General features: G+C 34.4%; 1 protein-coding gene across 6 annotated transcripts in view; it reads left to right on the plus strand.

The window, feature by feature from the left end:
* Nucleotides 1-21,102, plus strand: part of ELP4 (elongator acetyltransferase complex subunit 4) — a 196,334-nt gene that overhangs the window by 28,308 nt on the left and 146,924 nt on the right. For all 6 annotated transcript variants that reach the window (XM_068685036.1, XM_068685037.1, XM_068685039.1 and 3 more), the window contains 3 exons: nt 800-939; nt 9,497-9,581; nt 14,012-14,200. In XM_068685036.1, the coding sequence (XP_068541137.1) occupies nt 800-939; nt 9,497-9,581; nt 14,012-14,200 (414 nt within the window). The remainder of the gene's footprint in view (nt 1-799; nt 940-9,496; nt 9,582-14,011; nt 14,201-21,102) is intronic.

Raw genomic sequence — 21,102 nt, forward strand, 5'->3', positions numbered from 1 at the left:
TACATGGCCATCTGTGGCTGTTACGGTGCTTATTTTATTAATAAGACTAAGTTTTATGAAAAACACAAGTGCCACATAATAACTGGAGTTCAAAGTAAATAATTTGCTGCCCAACACACAAAAAATATTGCAACCCCATTATTGTAATAATTCAGTATATCTTTCGTCATTCCTGTTTACAGCAAGAATAGCAAATGTTAAATTTGAGCAGAAGTTGTTCTTAAGAATTTTCTTTGCATACGGACACAACCCTACTCAATTTTCAGATAGCTGACAAAATGTATGTATTGGCCTTTTTAAAATAAAATAATAACAGAGTGTTCTAAGTTGTTGTTACATAACACACTGAAAAACTTTCAGAATTGTTGGGGTAATTCTGGTCACTTTTCAAGAGTAACTCCATACTTCTGAGTACCAATAAAACAGCATTTCATTCTACCTTAGAATCAGAGCTTCTTTTTTTTTATATTTTTTTTTTGTTATATATTTCCATTCATTGTAGAGTGAAGTGATTTCTGAAGTGACAAAGCTCTTGCTCAGCAGTGGTACCGTGGTGAGCATATTTGCTTTCCAGCAAAAATTGCTTACCAGCATTCTTTGGGCCCTGCGTTGTTATTCTCAGTTACCAGTAAGGTTAGAATTGTCGTGTAGTAGGTGTTTCCCTTATTTCAAGAAAACAGTAATCAATAAATGCAAAAGTAGGTAATGTCTCTGTAGAACACTGTCTATTGTATCATTTTTTTCTCATGATAGGTAATCATCTAATAGATTATTGTAATCAGTGTCGATGTTTCCACAGGCCAGCCCAACAACATCTACCAAGTTTGGACATTACTATGATATTTCTAAAACAATGTCTCCAGAACTGCTTCAGTCTATAAAATGGCACAGTTTTTACCTTCCTGAAGAATTATCTTTAGAGCCTAAACTGAAAACGTGGTAAGTTGCAATCCCACATGCTTCTGTTTTGGGTTTAAATTCTGTGTGCCTGTTAGTTGTAAAAGATATTTTAGCATCAACACTTGCTGTGAAAATTTTTGTAGCCATGTATTGCTCACACGTAGTTCAGCTGTGGTTCCCATGTCAGCACGACATGCCAGGACTGTCAGCAAAGCTGCTGTGGTGCAGAGGCAGCTCTGTATGCTGACTCCTCAGTGGAAGAAGCGAGTTGGTAGGGGCAATTAAGGCAGACATTACTAGGACAGCCTGGGACACAGCTGAATACTCAGTCCAGTCCTACTGACAGTTGAGTGTGGGGACTGGGGAAAACTATTACTGTCTGTCTATGAACTACTCCCTGAGCACCATGCCCCATCAGTTTTCATGAATGTGTGTCAGGTGGCTGTCAGTCATATGAATATAACCATTCACAGTTTTTAGGGCTAAGATGACAGGCCATCCTTGACCTACATAGCTTAGAACGCTATATCACATTAGTTTATTATGTGACTTTTACTTCTTATATCCTACAACTTCACCTAAGGAAAATACAAAAAAACTGTGAGCAGAATTACATTCACTAATTATGTCTTACACAAAACCCTTAATTCCAGCAAAAATCATAAACTCATATCAGAATGAATAACTTCTTTTACTTTTTGTCTATCAGTAATTAATTCAGGAAGACCAGAAGAAAATTAGTGACAACAGAGAATACTCCTATTAGCCTATGGCACAAAAATCCATTGTATTTTTCTTGGAGATATTTCAAGTCAAGTCAAATGTCAGATAATGGGCTACCAACCTCTTTGTTTAGCCCAGTCACTTAATTTAGATATCTAGGGCCTATAAATCCCAGTGTATAAGGCCAACTCCGAGAACCGGTAGTACAGTATGCTTTATTGCATGAGATTTTTCATTATAGTATACTAATATAAAAGCCGAGATTTGTAAAATAAGTGCAATATTTATAGAAGTGCACCTTTAGAGTTGTAGAAAAACAAAAGCCAATGTAATTTAGCTTGTAATTTTTCTGTGTTATATGATCAAATATCACTGGTTTTAATTCAATACAGTGTGTTCTTGCTATGTTATATATATTTATATATATATATAAGCACTTGATAAACTTTCTGGAAAAGGAATAAAATTTGGATTCTGCTTTTCATCATAAATATTTGAACCAACTTTATATGTGACTTACAGTATTATTTTTTTCAGTTGCAGGGTCATAGAGTATAGATATAGGAGTATTTGATAGCTTAAAAAATCCTTATATTGTTACTGAACAATTTAACTACCTTTCTATCTCTTCTCTAGCTAACTGGAATGTCTGATGACTATGGGCTTAATCCCACTAACAATATGGCTGTGAAGTATTTGTATATTTTATGTTGAAAATAAGCTAATTCATGTGTTTAGTATAGAATATGGACTTTACCTTTTATGCATTTGATTTTATAAGACTTACCTAACTCTGATACTTTCTTTGTGTGTGCCATCCTGGTAGAAGTTCATAGTTCTTACCATGTGAATTCTATTCTTAGTTTTCATATAACTGAAAGATTAGGTTTAGTTAATTTGCTTGGCAATCTATGACCGTAGGATTGCGTTCTACCATATTTCTGAATGCTTTACAATTGTTTTAATGTGTATTTTATTCAAAGCATACAGTTTCATACAAGGTGGCTAATTTATTTAATAACTTGATTTACTTTGTTAATATTTCATTATTGGTGCTGGTCATATTGTTGAGGCATCAGTTTCAGGTTGTCATCCCTAACTACAAACAGCACTGGTTTTAGATTCCATGTATTGAAAAAGTTGCACTAGGTCAAAGTTAAAATTAGGTGAGAAGAAATGTTCAGAATTGCAACCTCATGAATTCATCATATTTCTCCGTAGCAAAATGGAAGATTTATGTTTCCTGTAAGTCCAGTCAGACAATTTTCACACACATTTATAAATAAACTGAACTAGAATTTCAACTTTCATTCATAAGTTTTGTATAACTGGAGTTCATCAGAAGTTATTCAAGAGGAGTAAAGCTTCTCCCATTCTCTCTTACATGTACATCCTTGGTGTGCACCTAGCATAGTCCATGTCCGTAAATTGGACTACTTTATTTACATAAGGAAAGGACAGGTTAAAAAATAAATACATATTTCAAATTGGGACTTCATGAAGTTCATCTGTGATAACAGAACATAACTAGTTGTCAAAGAAATTCCGTGAAGTCAAAAAGGACAAACAGTGCCTGTCTTTAAGGAGAGGAGATGGCAAAGACATCCGTGTGATAACATCAGTGCTCCAAAAAATACCAGAAAAAGTAATATAATTTAGCTTTAAGGTTTTAAGACAGTTTCACCCAGTGTGTTTTTGCTTCTGTGTATTCAACTGAGATAAACTCAAAAGTCTTTAAAATAAAACAAGAGGTATTGTGCATCAGGAAAGTCTTCTGTTGTGTTGAAGAAGGAGTTGTTATATTTGTTGTTAAATCCTTACCTTGTAAATAATCTGTTACTGAGACTCGTAGGTAAATCTGAGTGAAATATCAGGCTTTATTCCATTATTGTGTCTGGAAATAACCTGGTAATAATTTGGCCTGGTAAGTATCCTGAGCAATGAGTACCTTTACTGAAGTCATAATGTCAAATTTGGAAAGAAGTGGAAGGAATAATTGCATGTGTATTTGATGACAGAATTAAAATAAAAGAAGTTTTAGGTCAGCAATCAGAAATTCTAGTGAAGACAAGCCAAATATCGTATTAGTAGGAATAATTAATTGAACAAATAAAATATGGTAGCAGCTCTCCAGAAAAAAAAATATCTGGGGTTACAAAGTGTCTTGAATTTAAGATATATTAGCAGTGTTTTGTGATTAATGTCACTGAAAACATGGAGGTGATAAACTGGAATTTCATGTAGAAGACACACAAAAGACTTCTGTTTTGCTCAGCCATAATAAGGCCGTCCAGTTTTTGGTAGCATCCTTCAAGAAAACTCAGCATCAGTTAGAAGAGGATGGGAAGCTGAGTTTAGATCTAGTATGGGGATATATGGCCTGTGATGGAAGAATGGAAATTCTTTAGACAAATCTGAGAAGAGTCTCAAAGCAAGTTAAAAACTGACATACAGAGAGCAGTAATTCTGTTGTCTGCAGAAGACAGAAGCAATAATGGGCTACAGTAAATTGTAGCAGTGGAAATGTAGAGTGGACATAAGGAAATATTTTTCTGATGATTAGCACTAGAAGAAGTTGCCTTGCAGACACAGGTTGGGAGTATTGTAGAATCTCCATCATTGAAAATTTCTAAGGACAAGTTAGGTAAATATCTGTCAGAGGTAGTTTAGACATAGTTCATCGTGCCTTGGGGCAAAAAGATAGACTACCTGACCTCTTGAGGTCCCCTTCATCCCTATCTTCTGTGATTCCTTAATACACATTAGTCATAGTGCATTAAATCCAAAACTAAGTATGAATGTTACCAATTATTTCACTGCTTTCAAAACATTTACGCTTTTACAGAAACCCAACTGGATTGTACTGTATTTTTTTTACAAATATTGTGGTGAAATTCAGAAGAAAGCATCCTTTTTGCAAGGAGTGAAAACAAGCTCTCAATCCTGTCAGGATCATTTCACTAAAGAAAGTTTATAAAAGTGGGAGGCAGAGGATAATATTTTGTTGGCATGACTATTTGGAAAATATATGCAATGCTTCTGGTTTTTAAGTCTAGATTCAGTGTATCACAGAACAGTATTTAAAATATATATATATATCTGTTCTCTTGATTAACCAGACGATGATTTAAAAGAAGGGTTTAAATACTATAGTTAACCCTTCTAATAGAAGCTAGCAATTTATGTTAGACCTAATCTTTGATTGCCTGAAGGTCCATCCCTATGAGAGCTTGATCTAACCTCTTGTGTTACACTGAACTGGGAACACGGATCTGGCTAGTCAGCGTGTCTGCACTCATGGGGAGCAGTGTCTTATACACGAGGTTCTCTGCCTGTGGTCTTATCCTCTCAGTGCTGGTTTGTTTGTTTGCTTTGTGTTTTTTTAAATCTGAGAATGTATTGCTTTTGAAACTAATACAGAGCTAGAAGGAGTTAGAGAAGTAAGTGGAAACTGGTACTTCTAACTGGAATATAATTTTCCTTAAGTAGATGGTGGTGTTGATGGATGGCACCTTTATATGGTAACAGAAATTGGAGAAAAAAAAAAAAGATAATTAGCAATTAAGAAAGAAAGAAAATAAATTTCCCTCTCATCAAAATGTTTCCTTGTTATTTTAGCTAACATGATCCATTTGAAATATTTGTGGTGTAGCAGAGCACAACATGGTTTAATTTCAGGCCGAAGTAAATTTCTATAGTCCTATAACTACAACTGTTGCAGAAGCACCTAAAATGACACAGGCATCGTAGGAAGTGTACCAAACACACACAGTCTGCACTGAGGTCATAGCGCTATGCAATGGCTCAGCTGGTAACTAGAAAGTTTTAGGAGTTCAGTGTATTTTTATTCTGCTTTTTTTTTTTTTTTGATTATCATCTGTACTGATGCGGGTGAGACTTTTCATAAGTGTTGTCTTTTTATTTCTCTCTCATAGAGACCTGCTACCTTTATCCGTAGTTAATGCTCCTTGAGGACTATACTTAACCTATGACTTGTGAGATGCACCTAGAATTCACCTTGTCCATCCCTTCTTTCTCCTATATCTTTCAATTACAGTGTGACTAGCTTTGGAGGCCTTAGGTTTCATTTTTCCTTCTTGAAATTTGGAAAAGCCCTTTCCCTCCATCCTTCTGTTGTTTGGGAAGGGGTGGGGAACAAGAAGAACAATCCTTTCGCTCTCCTTTCCTTTCACTGCTCAGGGATGTGATGACAAAGAACAGATTATGCAGTTAAAGCAGAACATACTGGAAGCGTTGTACCCCAGTTTCCTTATACTCTCCTGACAGAAATGGGGAGTATTATAAACATACATGTATGTTTTACTACGCTTTAAAAACCAGTTCTGAAACAAGGTCCTTTGTAGTAATGTTTTGTGGAATAAGAGCCATGTATTTGTAAAGTGGACCGAATCATCTCGGTGCTGCTAGTTCTCTAGCATCACATTAAGAAAACTATTTAGACTGTTATTGAGCGAGTGCTCTCTGTGTAATTGGAGCCGTTGCATGATAATTATAGTGTTCCCCTTCCAAGGTCAGAGATGTAGAGGCTTTCTTTGGACCAAAACTCTTGGTCCTTTTTAGAAATCACATATCTGTGCTTATGTCCCTATCTTTCTATCCATGCAAGAATTCAGTTCCATTATGGACTTGCAAAGAACAGAGACTGATTGGTTAGGCAGAATTTACTGAAAGTCCTTTTACTCTACAATTAAAGAAAATGAGTTTTGGAGGTTTTATACATCACTTGTTTGCCTTAAAGTTTGGGGCATTTTTTTTTCTTGTTTTCTTATTGCCCTGTGCTAAACATTGACTGAAACCAGACTGAAAAGTCTTTTATAAAGGAAGCAGTAAATGAGACTGGGTGTTTGACGCCAGAAGAAGGCATCACCCTTTCTTAGCTCCATAATTTTTGTATTAGGGAAGGGCAGTTACATACTGGCCCTAATGGTGGGACCAGCGTAACTGGGCTGTGCAGCTGTGACAGCAGCTGCTTTCCAGTTGTTGCTAGGCTATTCAGGTGTCCTTTTGGTTGCACTGATGAAGCTGGTACTTAACAGGAAGCTGGAAATACCCTCTCTGATAACTCCGGGCATCACAAAGGAGGCTTACTTTCCACCCTTCTACTTTACTTCTATCCTTGTTAAGTTGCAATCGCCAAAAAATAAAGTTTGATAATCAAGGGAGTTAAAATAATTAAGCTGTAGTTTTTTCAACATTACTCATATTCTTTACCTTTAGAATGTGCTTTTGGAAAAAGAAAAAAAAAAAAAGAATAAATTTATCTAGAGTCTAGGTTTACAGATAAATTTAGATAAAACAGGTTTAACTGTCTTGCCTAATGGAGTCTCCATATACATAATAAGGCTATTTGTCATACCCTTGATAACCTAACCTTTGTTAAATGCTTAGAAACTGTCAACAGAGAAGTCAGAGGCTCTGTTGTAACCAGGATACCTTCTTGCCAGCTCCTGCTTTATCCATTACTAAATTGCTAAACAAAAAAAAGAGTAAAGAAGAAATTGTTTAAACTCATTATCAGAATTAAATGGTGTTTAGTAACAAAGCCAAAAAAGACTAGAAATTACAGAATCAAAAATACCTTGTTTCCTTCCTTATGTATTATGGCAAACATTGCCAGAAGGATAATGCAACTTGCTTTTATAAGTAGTGCTTCTGCAATATTTTTCATGTCCTTATTTACATAGCATAGTTCAAATTCAAGGAAAGCATTAATATTTTAGTCAGAAGAAGAAGAGCCACCATGTTTGCATTCGAAATAAACCTATAGACATTACACTATTTTCTCTAAATCTTTCTTTGCTGCAAATCTTCTCCTGATAGATAAATCAAATATTATTTTTATTTCTTTGTAGGCTTTTTAGTTTGTTTGCTTGCATATTTGTTTTAATTTTAGGACTCTGTAATTCTGTTAATGTTTGAAATATTTTGTTCTTCTATCTATTCTTATAAGCAATTTGGTAGCAAACCGGGAATTGGCAAGTATTGTGACTGTGTTTTTTGGTTTATCCTATAGATAGTATGGTGAGCGTGGTAATACTATCCACAGAAATGTAATTGTTACCTTCTTGAAAACAGACAATGTGTTTCTTACTAGTTACGCTCTGAATTACTGAAATCATTCTTTATATTCATATACAAATTTGAAAATACTGCTTCGTGACCACAGTTATGAAGAGGAGCACTGTCATTTTTTTGTAGTAGATGTGCTGTGTTCCTGGCTGTGGCTACAAATTGTTGCAAACTCCTTCCTCCTGTTGGTGAGCTGTAGTTTCTATCTTTACAAAAAGGATAGAAGAATTTCCAAAAGGATACAGGAATGCTTCTCATTATTCTTAAGTGCTGCAGATTCTCTCCAGTTCTGGCAAAACTGGGAAGAAATTACAGCACTGTGTAAACAACAGGGGTTATGTGTATTGCGGTTATGTGAAGACGTGGAGAAAGAAAATATTTTGGCTGGTGTGGGGGCTAAAGCCCTTTTCCTGGCCACATACTCTGTAAACTGACACTTTTAAGACAAAATTTGACATATATTCCTTTTGTAGCTAAGTGATAGGAAAGTATATAAAGGAGAGATGTGAATTTCATAGATAGTATTAAAATATTAGGATACTATAGCTGAAAACAAATAAAGTAATGGGAACATTTCATTAATGTTACCAGACCAAGCATACGATATGATTGCTGCAAGTAAGAATGTGTTGATGCAAAATTTTCAAAATAACCCGTTGTATTTTCCAAGAAATACCTAAGACCTGAATCCACAGCTCTTGATGGTAATTAGTGAGACTGTAAGGAAGTGCTGAAACTAGAAAAAATTGAAAGGGCTTAAACTCAACTTTAATGAGGAACCTACATCAAGTCCAGACACAAAAGCCAGTATGCTGTATGGGATTGAAGGCCTAGTATGTATAATTCAAAGTGATCAGCTGGCTTGATTTTTTTTTATTATTTTTTTTTTTAAAGCAAAGATAGGACTTTCTGTCCTTTGTGTATATTAGCACTGGAGAGTATGGCTAGGATGGGTATGAGGAAAAAGTACATTGGAAGTGCAGGAAGTTCTAAGACCTTGAAGGGAGTGTTTGTTGAACTTCCATTTGGTTTTAAATGCCTAAATCCTTTTGTAGGCAGCAGTTTGCTTTGCTTTTTTTTTTTTTTTTTTTAATATTATCAGATATTTTCCAAATAACACATAAACATAAAATATACCTCACAGTTCTGCTGCCTTGCAAATAAAGGCGTACTAACGCCCATGGTGGATGGATACAAAATGGTAATGTAATAGAATGTATTTTATGTTCTGTTGTGGCATTAGAAAAAATCCTTAAAAAAAGTAAATAAATAAAACAAATAATGATAAATGAACTTTTTAAGCTAAGTGGAAATAGTATCTCTTTCATTTTTTGTTGGTTTTGATTGTTTAATAGTTGTTTGTATAAAAGCTTTAAGTAATAGGAAGTCAACCCTGTTTACCAGGGCACTGTGTAGGTGTACTCAGAGTAGCAATTAGGTAGCTATTTGTCTGTTATAGAAGATTAACACTATGCTATAATGATTTCAACTTTAAGTTGTTACATAAAATCATTAAACTTGTAAGTGAGCCTTACGTAATTAAGTTATCTTAATCTCTTAAGACTCCTACTTTTTGCAAGATGTCTGGATGCTGAACTGGTCAACATGAACCGATCACGATTGCTTTTAATGGCTGCTTTATTCAAAAAGGATTGTTTTTTCCCTTCTATGACAGTTTTTTTCTACATGACACTTCCAGAATGCAAGCTGTGTCTGTTTAGATTTAGTACAGCTTTTAGTGAGTATTAAAATGTGTTATTAAACTACTTCTTCTTACCAACAGGAATATGAACTGTGGCTATGCAAGTCTGCTTCACTCCATTCAAAGGGTCATTTGCCAGGAAGGATTTGATGGCTCTCATCCCCAGGTACTGAACACCTTCCTACTCTTGTCTTCCTGTAATGAAGGTTTTCTGAGTATTCAAGAGTGGCATGAGAATGTCTTTAAAAATTAAAAAGGGTCAAGCTGTTTCTAAACATTGCTAAAGCAAACAAGAAAGATAAATAGTGTGTGGTTCATACTTTAATGTGCATTTGGACTTTTTACTATTTTTTAACAGCTATGCAGAGCTTTTGAAAAAGAACTGTAAGCCAACATTATTGAAATGCCCACTCTGTGCAATTAGATAATAAATGGATTGCCAAATATAATGAAATTAAGTTAAATATTTTTCACCTACACATTTTTTTCAAATCACTGAATTAGCAATAATGTGCTCAAGACTCTTGAGACTGAACATTCAAACTTTCAGATACTTCCAGTGTTGTGGTAACTGGAGTGAATTTTATAATGAATTAAATGGTGTGCATCTTTGTGTAGTGAGTACTGAAATACAGGTAAAGACATGAGAATGCTACTTAGGTATCAAAAACTTACCTGTCCAAACAGCTTACTTGCCTTGTAAAGATTGCTTTACTTGCCATAAACCTTACTGTGGGTAAGCAAAAATATTCCAAGTGTAATAAGATAGGATAAAAGACTTTTCCAGTTTGAGCAATGCCTTATCTTTGTTGTTCCTTGTCATGCTGAAAAATATGTGATTCCTTGAAGTTGATGTAGATAAAATAATAAATGATATGTATTGATGCTTCATTGGTAGGTAATTATTGTTGTACAGCAGGAATGTTACTGGAGTACGAGATAATTAGTATAGATGCTGGAGAATGTCAAAGAATGTCATACAAGACTGTGCACTATTCCTAGCCGAATATCTGAAAAACGGTTTCTGTGGGGAAGATAATATTGGAGTGGATGCATTCCTGCATGTATATATCCATCATAACAGTGTATTTTAGAAACATGACCTGCCCAGAATACTTGGGTTTAAAATTAGATTCTTTGGCTTATTTGCGCTCAGTTTGTAGTCTCTGCTGAGATTTATGGGCGAGCTTGCCTTCCCTTTGGTGACAGTGCCAGTCTGGAGCAGCAAATTGGTCCCTGACAGGCACCTCTCCCCACTTGCTGCAGTAGCCATGGCAACAGGCATGTCCCCGTGCTTCCCGCCGTACCCTGCGCAGAGCTGCTCCTCCCGCACCGTGACAGGTCCTCTGCAAGCCGGAGAGCTTGCACACTGCAAAAAGCTGCACCGAGTCAAACAAATACCCTGGGAGCCTTCAGCCACCAAATCACCTCCTCCTGAAGAGATCAGGCTGGTGATTCTTGTTTTTGTTGCAAGTCAGGTCTAATGGGAAAGCAGCATCTTTGTATGTTCCTGATTTTTTTTGTATGTTTTAAACAAAATAAAGATAACTTAGCCAATATTTTGGGGTTTTCTTTCTGCAGACAAAAAAAAAAATATATATTAGATATTGTGGACAGTGATTTTGTGTGCTACTTGTTCTTTGTTTCAAAACATCTGATTAGAGTCAATAAAGCAAAACCAGACCTTTAAATCAGATAAATTTAAAAGTATATCTTCACAAATGAAGTATATAAGTTTCTGAGTTGAAGCTTTAAAACTATGAAAAAGAATCCTTTCTCAAACCAGTTTACCCACATAGATGGTCATCAGCGCTTGCACAGCTGTTTCTGTGTCAAGGAAGATAATGCATATGATCATATGGTACATGGTACTTTAATTCCTCCTTTTCTGGAATCAGAAAACATTTCTTTATATACACATTTTTTTTTTGCATTTAGAAGTGGTATATAATACACACCTCTTGAAGTATGTCCAGAGTTGAATGTAGTTATGGTCCAGAACATGCCATGGAACTTTTTATCTCCCAAATCCATGGGAAATTCACCGCTCTTACTACATCTCCTCTTCTATTAACTGAGTCTCAAGAAGTACTTTTAAGTAGCCAAATATTAGGATAATAGAGTAAAAACCATCCTGAACACTTCAGGACCTGTTTGCTTTCCTATATTTAATAAAAAGGCAAGCTTCTGAGAAGTTTGTGTGTGTATGTTCTTCTACTCAAAATAATCCTCTCCCTTTTGGATAGGTCCTATTGGCAATGGCGTTTGTGAGGTTTGGAGAAAACTACAAGGGCCAAAATGTATTAGGAAGGTGCTGAAAGAGATTTACTACTGACTTTAAGTAGATGTATTAATCACAGCATGTGAATGACAGAAGAGGATACCTCTAATGCTGCATTTTTCATACTGCGAAGCATAAACTTACCAAATTTTTTGGCACCTGGAGACCTAGAAATGTGTTGCTTTCTGGATCTGGGTTCAAAGGAGAAGTTTAACCTAATTAGTAAAACTTCCAGATATTTTTGGCTAATTTCACATCCATATGGCAGTAATTGGAGTTACCTCTCCTTTTTATTGGCTCCTCTACTACTAATACAGGTAGTTTCTACTACCTGTATTTGAAGAGGTATCTGGAGAACAGTGAGTAGAATGTGACACAACCAAGCTGACAGGTTCAGCACAATTAAGGAAATTAGTGAAAGCTACCATTAGATGTTTAGTAGACCTCTGGGAAAATGGTCAAGCATCTCTGGGACCTGGTACAATTAGCAGTAGGACTAGAAATATGAGCATTGGGTTTAAATATATATTTTTAAATACCCTCCATTTTGTGTTTGTTTTTTTTTTTTGCTGCTAATCAGTAAGTATTGAATCCTTTATAAGTTGAACATGGTTTTGCATCATACAAAATAGCTTGTTTCCAAATCATTTTGTTTTTTCACGTGTGACAGCAGAACTTTCATAGGCAACTTTTTTTCCTTAACATTTCTTTGGCTTCCTTTGGAGATCAAATTGGGTGATTTTCCAAGTCAGAAAGTTGGGGGAGGAGGTTGGATTTTTGTTTAAGGTAGCTTCTTTAAATTCTTCATAATCATAATCCTTGCTGCCAAACCAGTCGTCATTACAAAAACAATGTGAAAAAGGTGAATTTTTTTTTTACAAATCCAAATCAATGGAGGTGTGCAAAATACGCATATTATAAAAATGTTATCCTGTTATACTGTACTATTGTCCCAAGGTTCATATGGTAGTGTAAAAAGTTAACTTTGCATAACTGAAGATGAAAAGTCTGCAAAGCCAATGAGACTGGAGAAAACACCAGAGCTAAAGCGTGTATCTCTTTCACAAAGAGTGTAAGAGAATTGGCAGATCAGCTCGCTGCGTGAGCTGTGAGAGTTGGATAAGTGGAGGGCCATGTGGTACTAACTGTGTTTCACAACTGAGGCTCTGTCTACCCAATATGGACAAGGAAGCGTTTCTAAGAGTAGCCTCTTCTCTTGCCAAAACCTTTGGATTTCCAGAACAGCTGTGCAATGCTTTGTGCCTTATAGTCACTGGTCATTCCAGCTGCAATTCAAGATGGGGGAGATGAATAACTACAGTTTGTCAAGGAACATCATTGTAATGAAAAATAACTGTAAGGTTTTATTTCTGTAAACTAGTAATTATATATATATATATATATATATATTTAAAAAAAGCTGACCTTTATGTAAGTGTGAATCCTGAGCTCCAGAAATGTGTCTTTCATCACCTTGTACTGGAATTCTTTCAGCTGTATGCTTATTGTGTCTCTGCTGTTGATAGCAAATGCACCTAGAATCTTTCTCAAAGATCACCAGGAAAGGTCACGTCATACAAGCAGAAAAGAGATTTGTCATCTTAAGAAATGATTTAGTTTGCATAAACAAATTACAACTCTGACTTCATAACGTGCCCCTTCACAAATGGGGCTGTATCTTAACCATCACTCCGTTGGCCACTGTACTGACAATGTAATGCAGTGCAGCAAATGGTCTTTAGGTAGGGAACACAAGACTATTTAGGATTTTACATGTCAAAATAGCTTAAATTCTAGTACCCAGTAGCTAACTACAGCAGAAGTGTGCAGTAGAAGGTCAAAAATCAAGGGAAAAGTTGTGTTTGATGACTCTCAGGCCCTTCCAGCAGCCCAGCTTAATGGAGTTGGGAGAAAAGATTGCTGTATGTTTTTAAGGCAGTGATGGAGGAGAGAAATGACATGAAAAAATAATAATATTCTTGCATTTTCTGACAGAATACACTTCCATCTAGCTGGTTAGTTTTAGAAAATGCATGTTAACGGTTTTCCATCCTGTTTTCTTACATTTGTATTTGCGTATCTAACACAGTGTGTTAACCATTAAGGAAGAGAGGGAAAAAAGAAAAAGCCATTCCAATTATAATTTTTACCAAGACTCTCTGAGATTAAGCTATGGTTACTTGTATTATTTAATTATTATGGCTATTAATTCTATAAATTGTTGTATTTTAAAAAAAATTACATAGTATATGATGCTTTCCTCTTAATGTTTAAAAAATAACAAGTCTCTTTTTGTTTGTTTGTCTTTTCAATAGAAAAAACAAAAGAATATTTTGCGTATAGGAATTCAGAGCATGGGTTCCTTGTTGTGGGGTGACGACATTTGTAGTAGCGACACTCCCGAAGATATTCATAGTCTGACCAAATTTCTGTATGTTCTCCGTGGCCTCCTCAGAAAGTCTTTGTCAGCCTGCATCATCACAGTGCCCTCTCACCTTATCCAGGTAAGAATGCTGTCTATGCTGTATTTCATCATTGACACTACATCAGTTAGCAAAAATTTAAAGTGTATAGTAAGAAAACAAATACAATTTAAGACAAAAAAAAAAATAGAAAACTCTTTTTGTTCACAGGGCAAAGTTAAAAGATACCTTCATTGCAGTTTTTCTATACTTTTGTGAGACAGTCATGCCATGAAATCAACAAGGACCTAAGCTCAAAACCATCTTAAATACAGTTATTCCCTTTGTTGGTCTTAGTCTTTTTTTTTTTTTCTTTGAAAACAGTCCAAATTTCAGAAATTGTAAAAGAGCAGCGAGAATTCTGCTTGTAATGTTGTTTCTACTTTTTGGGGGGCAACATCCCTCCAGGCCTTTCCAGTGCCTTCAGAACAAAGTTCAATACAAGACATTTTAGTCCACTGCCTTCATCTGTCATGCTCATCATGATTATGTGTGATCTTGTTTTTAAACCCAGGAATTAAAAGATACGTTTTTTTCCCTTCATTCTAATACGGTATTCTATTGAGAACACGAACAAATCAGTTATGGGATCAGAGTAATTTTCCCAACTGCAAAATCAGAAGCTTCTCACAAAAGCTTTACTGAGAGCATATAGAGATACAAGTTTATTTTCTAGAAGTAAACTTTTTTTTAGCAACAGGGAAAATATGGACGCTCCTTTCTTTCTGCAAATGATGATGTAACTGAAAAAAAGGCAAAATTATTATTCACAATGAACAGGAAAGCTATAATTTTAGGTATATATTTGGTTATAATAAAAAAAGTATTGGATAAAACCTTATATTACACAAAATATTTTAATAGTAGATGGAAGTTTTTCATCATTAGATTAACTCTTGTATTAGAAAAGTACATCATTCTCACGTAAGTATTGCATTTTGTGAAGGTGTTTGAATACCTGCCAGTGTTATTTATTTAGCTACCTGAAGCACTTACTGCTTCTAAAATAGGGGGAGAAACCTGATTTCCTTGTTTTGCAGTTGGGATTTAAAATGTACTAACATTTCTCTTGCAATGCAAAACTCCATCATATATTAGATAACAATATGTCTTCAGAAAGGTTGATTACCTGTCTGTAGTTGGGACACAGAACCTATTTCATTGTACTCTATTGAATATGTTGTCATTGACAAATAGGAACATATTTTAGAGAAGTCCGGAAGTGTCTGTGGAGCAAGTTTTTCTGAGATACAAATTGAAGGATTAAATCTTTTGTTTGTTGCAGACTTATCTATGAAGTTGTTTTTGTTTTTATGTTTATCAGTTCTGTATAAATGAATTGATTTGGAGTTCTTGTAATATTATATCTCATTTAAAAATTAATTTTAATTTTGATTTTTGACAGCATTGCTTTACAATAAATGCTAGAATATTTTAAAGGGCAGTTGAAAAAAAAAAAGAAATCTTGTTTCCAGAATCTTTGCTTAGCAGCATTAAGCAAATGAGAGCATTACATATATTTTTTAAATTGTTATACTTCATGCATCCTTCTTTAAGCGCTAAACTGTGGAGAAAACTGTCATTAGGAGGAGCAAAGCTGCTGAGGGTTCCTTATACCCCACATTACTCAGTTCCCAGAGCCCTGCTGTGTAGTTGTTCCACTCTCCAAGAAGCCTGTTAAAGAGCCCCTGAGAGCATGTGTACAGCCCTCCATGTTAATAGTTAATTGGTGAGGATGGCAAGATGAGAGGACAGCCGAACATGTGGTCTCTCAGGCTCAAGCCGTAGACAGACCTTTCGTTATAATAACAGCAGCTGCTCACATTCTCACAACCCAGCTACTCACCATTCTGTTGCTGAGGTTTCTTACTGGATTAAAAAAGTAAAGAATATATCTTTTCTTTTCAAGAGAATAAGAGAGGGGTTGTTTTTTTTCTTTTTTTCAAGTGCATTTCTGTATATGTATTTAATTTGATCAGAGTAAGTTCTAGCATATGCTTTCGCTGTTGAATGTTAGTACACTGGAGGCATAGAAAATACGTAGTATTTTTCTGAAGATGTAGTAAATTCCCCATTTATTCCACCAACAGTTATTTCTGTATCTGCTGCGTTATCTTGTGCTCCCCAACTGTATTAATTAGTAGGTCTGCAAGTAAAATCTTCACATGAACAATGTCCATGGAAGTAAATGTAAGATTTCAAAATCAAAACTGTTGTAAAGTTTTTATGTCTGCATAACCTATACAGAAAAATGGTTGCACTTTTATCTGCTTTGTCTTGAAAAAAAATAGATTTTTAGTTGTAACTCATGCCATATCTTGTCTACGACAGCCACCACTTCTAGTTAGTCTGGTGAAGAAGAAATAAAACTCAACATAAACCCAATAAAACTCAAAACTCTAATAAAATTGATAGCACAGTTTTTCAACAGGGACAATGCCTTTCCAACCCAGACTAGTCAATCTGTAGTCTGAATTACGTTTTGTATTAATTACCTTTATATGTAAGTAGTTTATGGTTGGTTTATTTTACATATTTTGCCAAATACTTGTCACATTTTTACTGTGACAGGGAGTTCCACAAATTAAATCTGTGTTGTTTCTTTATTTTGGAAAGTTTAATTTTGCCTTTACATTTCATAAATGATATCTTTGTTCATGGATGATAAGACAATGAGATGAAGCACCCTATTTATCTTTTCGGTATTCTGATTGTTTTTTGTATGTTTTCTCATGGTGCTGCCTTAATCTGTTTTTAAACAGGCACATTTTTTAAAATCATATTTCACTTTGTTACAGTATCGAAATACAATAATGCTATTATTGTTAGTTCACTTTTCCCTACAGTGATTCTATTTGTGATGATTTTCCCTCTGTGGCACACTTCCACCAGTGTGGCTCTTTTATTATTCTAGCTATTCATTGTTTTGAATTTCATAACTTTGAATTGCGTTCAGCAGAATATGATGCTTATTCAACCAGTTTAATGGGACACTGAATGTCTTCACAGTCTTCTGTAAGGGGATATTTTTTGGTAAAAAAAAAAAAAAAATTACAAAGAATCTGGTTGTGTAGAGATTTTTTTGAATAATTTAAAGAAACTGTGGTTCACTGAAGGAAGCAGATTCTTTGTGTTTTATTGATGAAACTTCTATAGCTGTGTATGAAGAAAAACAAAAATTCTCTTTTCTCAACCACAAAACTAGGAATACATTATTCTGGAAGCAGATTTCAAGAAAATGACACTAAAAACTTATCAAATTATAAATTTTATTCAGATGATGTGTGACAAGTTTTACTTGATTGATATTTTCTTCTGATTGAACATACTCTTATCTTACATTGTCTGTCAGGTAATAAATATTGAGATACTTATGAATGTGATTAAAACAGTTGATGGAAGGTTATTTTTCAAGGATTTCTACTGCTTCTTGAAAATGAATTGTGCCTCTGAAATAAGATGGTGCATTTGAAAAGGGAAAATTACCTACATTTTTAAAATCTAGCCAAAAAAAAATGATCAGGATTGAAGAGGGATTTGATTTATTGTTACACTTCCCAAATTAAGGAATATTATTGAAATGAGAACAAGCTCTTCTTTCTGTATTTTGAAAATCTGTGCTTTTTGGTACCTAGTGTTAAAAAAACAACTTTTCTTGCTACAGAATGTAACTTAAATGACTTTAATATCACTCTTTATTACTTGTAAAAGTCTTGAGTTAGTATGTAAGATATTTTCCTATTGTTTGTCTTCTTTTTCTTTAATTGCTAGAAATAATTTTTCACAGGTGTACGTATTTTTTAAATCCAAAATAGTAAATAATGTTCATAATTCTGTTCTGCTTGTTCCCAACTTTGTATCACTTAAGTATCCAGGCAAATTTGTGGATGTGAATTTTTTTAAAGTAGATTATTGTTTTCATTGGAAGAAGTGAAGCACTTTAACTGAAGCCTTCCTTTATTTTGAAGATGAGGCTATCTTACTGGTAAGGACTAACCACTGTATTAGTCAGCATGTACCAAGGGAAATTAATTGACTAATGAAAAGTCAGTATGAATAAGTCGTGTTACAGAACCTGTCCTCAGAGTCTGAAGTTCTGTTTAGCAAGGTATTTTCATTATTTCATCCCGTATGTTAAAAAATTAATTTCCTGCAATATTAATGTTTTGATGCTTTGAATCAACTGAAGTGCATAAATTACTGTATGTTTCAGTGTAGAAAAATTCAGAAACAAACCTTTTCACGTCATAGCCTTTTGTGTTCACACGTACCAATCTAGCAGCTAAACTCGAAGTCAAGCAATAGCATGCTTTAGAATCCATTGCAAATACAGGATTATGAGACATGACTCCCAATAGCTTGTGAATTTATCAGTTATTCCTATTTCAGGAACTGAGAGCAATTGCATGCCTTAAAACTCTTAACTTCTGAGAGTTCACAAGTGTAAAATGCTGAATAACCTTCAAACGTATTTCATGATGTAGCCGTTAAACACAAACTTGTATCAAGAATAAATGTCATGTACTTTCTGTATCATATTTAAGTAAGCTTTCAAAACCCTGTGCTAAATAGAATCTATGGAGATGAAATGGTCATTATATTTTACTATACTGTGCTTTACTAGGTTTTAAATGTGGCATGTGCAATTCTATGTGAGAAATAGAGTTTAATATTCATACAAAGAAATACTGAGAGTCGTGAGTTTATGACAGGCATTCTTATCTACATAGTTTTCAGGTGTGAATATTTTGTTTTGGACATTCTAGACATTCATAAAAGCATCTTAAAATTATAATCTAGTAGCAAGCTCAGAGAAGTATTAAACACTTTAAAATATATGTTGTATGACAGTAAATTATTTTGTTTTCAATTTCTATTATTGTTGATAGCATTATGCTAATCAATTGCAGAAGAAATAGAAATATTTTGTTATTTCATAAAATAAGTTTGTGGTAGCCAACAGGCTGTATTCTGGCTCTGCCCCTTCAGATTTGGTAACAACTGCACATTTCAAAAACAAATACAGTGCTCATTTGAAACGTTTTTAGCAGCATGTTATTTGTCTTCTAGTTTACTTATCCATATTATGATAGATAGGTGCATGCATTAAAATTGCATGACTGATTTTGCTCTCATTTCAATTAATTTTACTTTTTTGGAAGGCATAATATGCATAATCTTATCACTGTCATCATCAACACAGTATTTTCATCAAAATAAATCATTCTTCCAAAATGAGTATGTTAAACTTTAAAAGCTAATGAGTTATATGCAAGATTGCAATGTCTTATTTTACATCTTATTTATGTAATCTGAGAATACACTTATGAAAACTTTAAAAAATGAGGTAAGATTTAGAACTAAATCCTTCAACTGCAAGATTAGACAGATCTAAACAGTTAACTATCCCATCACAGTATGGAGATAGTCATCTGTTCAAGCATATGGAATCTTTTGGCTACTGGACTAAGTAGTTAATATAATGCCCAGTGTCCAGACATGGACACAACTGTTATGGAAGCAGAAGGGAAGAGGCTCATGTATTGAGCCCATTTGGACAGTGATAAGTAAAGATTAGAAGGGTGACTTTAAATAATGCAGGACAAAGTAGTTATCTGCTTAAAGCAAGCAACTCTGTTGGAAAATGAAGGTAGTATTGTTTTGCTGAAGTAACACTAGTGGTTTTTTTTTCACATAAGTAGAACGACAAGTTTTTGAAAAAAAAAATCCCTGTGAATGTTGCACTAAAATGGGGTATTTCAGCACAAAGAACAATAATTTTATGGTACGCTATTTCACATTTAAATTCTTGCATAAGTGTTTTCTATATTAAATGGTTTTCAAATAAGTGAATGTTGAATTTCTGTGCAGCGTTTGCTTAGAAACATTTATATATGAACTTTTGGTGGTGTTTAAAAACCCTGAAATTTCAGAATCTAACCACTTTTTTGTTGTTTAGAGCTGCTCTATTAATTACAATATAATCATAATAAAAAGGAATACTGCATCTTTAATGATGTTTTTGTGCCTGTGTAGTTAAGCTTTAATGCTAGTGGGGGGGGGAAAATAGATTAAATTAGCCTTGTAACCTCTTTCTCTTCCAGACTGATGATGGAAAATAAAAGCTCTTAGCCACAGAATGTAACACTTAGAATTAATATTTAATTAGACCAGCAAATTGTACACCGTGGCTGAAAGCTTCCAAAGAGTTGTTAGTGCCACAATTGACCTACAAGTTTAATAATAACTCACTTCTAGGAGCAAGTGCCAGTTCAGAATAGTGGAGCCACTGTAAGAAAGTCCTGTGAGATTAAAATCAGCAAACCAAATGGCAGGCGAGGATTCCTGGGATGGAGTCTTCTGGAAAGCTGGGAGCTGGAGTAGCTTTTCAGCCAGGATTCAGATGAGAACAGTGGGCAAAAAAAGCTGATCCCTCCTGTTCTGGGAGCTTCTGGTTGTAGGCCAAAATCCTAGAACAGATTTTTTCTAAATGTTCTTACTGCAGCTATTAATTTATATCACAAATCAAGTAATGAATGACTCATCTTCATACTTGAATTAAGTTTTAATATAAACGTTATCTCTTAATTCCCAGGCCATGAATTTTACTCATGGAAGAACAACATTTTTTTGGTTTGATGTGCAATTTTGTGTGTTTCATTTTATGTTATTTTATTTCTACAAAAAAGGGTTCTTGTTGTAGTCTGATTTGATGAGCAATTTGTCATAATATTATGAAACACATTGCAAATTATACATTATATTTAATTTATGTATGATATATATACATTGTAAAATAGAATATTTTGAAGGTTAAAGAGTTTAGTTTCGCCATTTATTTTGTGAATGGCTAAAATATAAAACCAGTTAGGTCTGCTGTTAGATATCCACCTGAGCCTTAATTCTGTGACAAATTATTCTAGTGAAATAGGGCACCATAAGTT

Source organism: Anas acuta, chromosome 5, assembly GCF_963932015.1.
Source record: "Anas acuta chromosome 5, bAnaAcu1.1, whole genome shotgun sequence".
Lineage (NCBI taxonomy): Eukaryota > Metazoa > Chordata > Aves > Anseriformes > Anatidae > Anas > Anas acuta.